The following is a 4,940-nucleotide window of genomic DNA, read 5'->3' on the forward strand; positions in this document are numbered from 1 at the left end:
GCGCACCGCCCATTGGACACCGCCTGCGCCAATCCGCCCCTGCCTACCTCAGGTTGCCGGAGCTCAGCGCCAACCGTCACGGCCCGGCGCAGGGAGGAGGACAGCTATTGGCTGTAAGTCCAGGGGCGCTTCGGTGATTGGCTGGCAGGGAGCCAACCGGTATTCGGAGTGGAACCTTGACTGCGGAAACGCTGCGGAGCCAGCCGGCGCAGGACGTAAGGCCGCTGCTTATTGGGCAGCTCAGTGGGCAGCTCGCTCATTGGAGGCGCGTGGTCAGCTTAGGTGACGGAGACCCTTCATCGAATGACCCTCAATCGGGCAGGCTATTGATTGGCTGGCTTCTCTCCCGTCGTGCGGGCGGGGCTCTCCGCAGGAGCGCGGTAGGGGTGGGGTGCTGCCCCCCTTTCGGAGGCAGTCACGTCTTCACCTTCGCTTGGGCTGAGCCGGGCATTGTCCTTCCCACTGGACATTCTCCGCACACAGTGTCAGCATGCGGACAGATTACGGCCAGTCCCGAGAGCCACCTCGGAACTAACTCCTTCCTCACAAGCCTTGCGTTGTCATTTCCAAAAATGCTTTCGCTGCGGTCTTAGTGGTTTTGTGAACCAGTAACTTCGAGGCAGTGGGATTAGGGTCCTTAGTTGGTCATCATCATTATTATTAGGTTATTGTTATCTTTGATTGAGGTGTAATGTATAATAAATTGCATAAATCATAAGTATGCAGCTTGATGGGGTTTTTACATACCCATACACCCGTGTAAACACAACCCAGATCAAGATTCAGAATATTTCCATCATTTCACCAGCTTCCCTCACATCACTATCCAGCCAATAGCAGAGACCCCTCCACCAGCCTCTTTTCTGACTACTATCACCGTGAAGTCATCGCCTCCTTCGCCTGTTCTAGACCATCTTAAAAAGAAGATCTTACTGTGTGTATTCTTCTGGCTCTTGCTTCTTTGGATCAACATAACGTCTGTGAAATGCTTCCTTCTTAGTGTTTTTGTTTCACTTTAGTTGTGTCAACTTGAAAAACATTCAAACCTGTGAAGAACTTTTGTGAGTTTATTTGAGCCAAACTGTCAACAATTGCCGGGAGCAAAATCTCAACAGATTGAGATAATGCTCTGGAGAATGGCAGTTTTGCACCTTATTTTATGCATTACAATCAAAAGAGGAGATGTATGTGGGTGACATGAAATCCATTGGTGGTAGATTAGGAAGGCGGGAGAAAGCCGGGGAAGGGGGCAGAACCTCTGGGATTGGATAAAAAGTAAAATGACAGACACATACTTCTTTTACATATAGGTGGGTAAAGGATAGTTAACAGTCAACAATAAACTCTATAACAATGAGGGGATTTATGGTCTTGGTCTCCACAGAACGGTGCCTGTGCTTTGAGGGGTCCAGAAAAAGGAAAATACTCTGGACATTCCAAAGATATGTTATCACAGATGCAAAAAGACAATGACAGGCTCAATTAGGGTAAAGATTGACCTTTGTCAGGGAAGATGCTGGCCTAGGACATGACTACCCACCACACACTTTTTAGCTAAAAAGTTTTAATTTCAGACTACCATAGATACAATTTTATGTGTATTTATCACAAAGTAACCTTTGTGGTTACTTTAGGTCTCTGAGTTTGCAAGGCCACCATGCAGGCCTTCCCTGAGCTAGTCAGGTTAGCATATGGCCCCTTTTTGTCCGGAGTTGTCAGGTGGAATATTGAAAGAATATACCCCTGTTGATCTCTTCTCCAGTTGATGGACATTTGGGTTGTTTCCACTTTGGGGCTTGTTATGCAAAGTGCTGAGGTCCCAGAAAACCTTAGCATATTGTTCGTGAATTCCAAAGAAATAACTCAGAGGACTGACGGTGAAAGACAGGGGTTTATTAGGACTTAACGTGTGTACCAGTGGCGACCAACCAGTGAAGTTTGCCACCACACTGGCTGCCACCTGTGAAGTTGTCCCACTAAGTCCCATCTGGCCTGTAGACAGGCCGCACTGGGAGTGGCCGGCTGGTGCTGTTGTTTTGCTGCTACCCAGACTTTCCCAACACAAGGTTTTATGGAGCACAAAAAAAAAAAACAGAGAAAAACAGGGCACACAGGGGGAGAGGGATGTGCCCGTACATAAGCTATGTGAGATCAAAACACTAGCTATTTACAATCCTGACTCACATCTAGAAGCAGTTTCTCTTTGGCATTTCTTCTGGCCAAGGTCTCACAGCCCACTTACAGGTGGTCTTCACTATATTTCCAATAGGGTGGGAAGGAGAGTTGGAACATGGGAGGCGGCCCAGGTTCCCATTTACCATACAAGGTGGAAACAACCCAAATGTACTGAATGGATAAATAAATTGTGATGTATCCATATAATTATTCAGCCATAAAAAGGAATCAAGTACTGATACATACAACAACCTGGATGTGTTGGAGGTGGCGAGAATGGCACCAGGTGTTAGACCGGTGGGGTCAGACTACCTGGGTTCAGCAACCTTGGTTCTTGAGTTCTGGCTAGGAAAGAATTCAGAGCCAAAACTCAAACTATAGCCGAAACCGGTTTGGCTCAGTGGATAGAGCATCGGCCTGCGGACTGAAAGGTCCCAGGTTCGATTCCGGTCAAGGGCATGTACCTAGGTTGTGGACACATCCCCAGTAGGAGATGTGCAGGAGGCAGCTGATCGATGTTTCTAACTCTCTCTATCTCTCTCCCTTCTTCTCTGTAAAAAATCAATAAAATATATTAAAAAAAAAAAACAAACAAAAAAACACTCAAACTATAAGAGAACATTTATTTAGAAAATCACAGAGGTGGAAGAAGTGAGTGGCAGAAGAAATAGGCTCAGGAGGTAACATGCTTTGGAGGGAGAGGGAAGAGGCATGGGAGGGGAAAAGTGGAGGGTGTGCTCAGGGGAGGGAGAGCAAGCTGGGTCCTCCACCCTAAGGGCTTTTAAGGGCGGGGGTTTTAGGGGCAATACCAGGAGAGGATCCCAATAGAATACTCATCAACTTTCCAGGTGTATCGTTTCAGGGTCAGGGTCTCCACAGATTGGCAGGTGCCAGAGCAGGGGGTCATCAGTCAATGCAGCTGGTCCTGAGGTCAGCTGCCAGGTTTTGTTGCTTTTCTGTAGCTGAAATACAACTGAAGCCTAGATGTTATCCCTCGGGGTTAATGCTTAACGGCTATTCACCAGTCCCCTTGTTCACACCCCAACCCCCAACCCCATGACTAGCAACGTGCCAGGGGAGGCAAGGTCAGGGAGGGTCCGAACACTGTGACCAGTGATATGGAAGGTCAGAGGGTCTAAACTGCATGATCAGCAATATGCTAGGGGAGGAAAGGTTACCTTGAGGGCAAGGTCCTTGTTGCTTGGCACCCAGGGCTTCCTGCCCTGGTGACTGCCTGTACCTAGCCCTTGCTCTGCTCATGTCTGTCTTACTGCTTACCACAGATGAATTTTGAAAGAAGCCAGAGGTTGCCCAGCCAGAGTGGCTCAGTGGTTGTGTGTTGACCTATGAACCAGGAGGTCATGGTTTGATTCCCAGTCAGGGCACATGCCCGGGTTGCTGGCTCCATCCCCAGTGGGGGGTGTGCAGGAGGCAGCTGATTGGTGATTCTCTCTCATCATTGATGTTTCCCTCTCTACCTTCTTCTTGAAGATCAATAAAAGAAATAATAATAAAAAAAAAGCCAGAGGCAAAAGACCACATGTGTAATTTTATTTATATAAAACTAGAGGCCCAGTGCACAACATTTGTGCACTGGGGGTGGGGGGGGCTGGGGAGGAGTGGATCCCTCAGTCTGGCCTGCGCCTTTTAGCAGTCCTGGAGCCCTTGGGGGATGTCCACAGTTGGATAACCTTAGCGCTGCCACGGAGGCAGGAGAGGCTTCCTGCCACCTCTGCTGCACTCACCAGCCATCAGCCCAACTTGTGGCTAAGTGGTGCTCCCCCTGTGGGAGAGCACTGACCACCAGGGGGAAGCTCCTGCTTTAAGCATCTGCCCCCTGGTGGTCAGTGCACATCATAGAGACCCAGTTGCTCCACGGTTAGGTTGATTTGCATATTACCCTTTTATTATATAGGATGTCCAGAAATGGTAAATCCATAGAAACAGAAAGTGGTTGCCAGGGGCTGGGGTAAGGGGATAATGGAGAATGACAGCTAATGGGTACAGGTTTTCTTTTGAAATGACAAAAGTTCTGAAATTAGATGATGGTGATGGTTGCACAACATTGCGAATGTTCTAAATGTCACTAATGATAAATTTTATGTGTACTTATCACAACTTAAAAAAATATACAAAAGAATAAGAGGCCTAGTGAAGCTAACTGTGCGTGAGCCATCCCAAATTCGGTTTTACTCCATGACCCGGGCAACCAACGAGGGACGTTCTGACACCTGAGCGGGGTCGGTGGTGGTCAGAGGGCCCCATACGGCCCTCTAGAGCTCGGGTCCCCGCGTGGTGCCCAGGGCCATAGCACATTCTCAAGGCTGGCGGGGGGCGCAACGAGCCACCTCGCCCCTATACTCCAGCTCTCAAGTCCAGATGCAGCTTTCGGGACCGAGCCCAGCCCCTTCCAGGCCCGCCCCAGCCTTCCGCTTTCCTCTAAGCACGGCTACGTCCCTTCCTTCCTAAACCAAACCCAAGAGCCCTCCTCCAGACCCAGCCCGCTGCTGGTCAATCCGCTCCACTGTAACTCAGCCCCCATAAGAAGCCCCGCCCCTCTACCTGTCCATCAAACTCACCCTGGCCCCGCCCCGCCAACCTGGCGTCGTCTTCCTCGCTCCGGCGCGGCCCGTTGTTATGACGACACGGTCGTAAATCCGCCATCTTCCTGCGGCGCGTTGCGACATGGAGGGCGCAATGGCAGTGCGGGTGACGGCCGCTCATACGGCAGAAGCCCGGGCCGAAGCCAGGAGGGAAGCGGGCGA

At 50.0% G+C, this 4,940-nt stretch overlaps 1 protein-coding gene and 1 long non-coding RNA gene across 3 annotated transcripts in view; one reads left to right on the forward strand and one right to left on the reverse strand.

The window, feature by feature from the left end:
- Window positions 1-2,784: 2,784 nt before the first annotated feature.
- On the reverse strand, window positions 2,785-4,837 carry LOC106726615. Its single transcript, XR_001362681.1, has 2 exons — window positions 4,755-4,837; window positions 2,785-3,137 (listed from the first exon to the last, which is right to left on the reverse strand). It is a non-coding gene; the product is annotated as an uncharacterized LOC106726615 (long non-coding RNA).
- Window positions 4,776-4,940, forward strand: part of E4F1 (E4F transcription factor 1) — a 10,373-nt gene continuing 10,208 nt past the window's right edge. For both annotated transcript variants that reach the window (XM_014542204.1, XM_014542205.1), the window contains exon 1: window positions 4,776-4,940. In XM_014542204.1, the coding sequence (XP_014397690.1) occupies window positions 4,861-4,940 (80 nt within the window). In that variant the 5' untranslated portion in view covers window positions 4,776-4,860.

Source organism: Myotis brandtii, unplaced genomic scaffold (genome assembly GCF_000412655.1).
Source record: "Myotis brandtii unplaced genomic scaffold, ASM41265v1 scaffold292, whole genome shotgun sequence".
Classification (NCBI taxonomy): domain Eukaryota; kingdom Metazoa; phylum Chordata; class Mammalia; order Chiroptera; family Vespertilionidae; genus Myotis; species Myotis brandtii.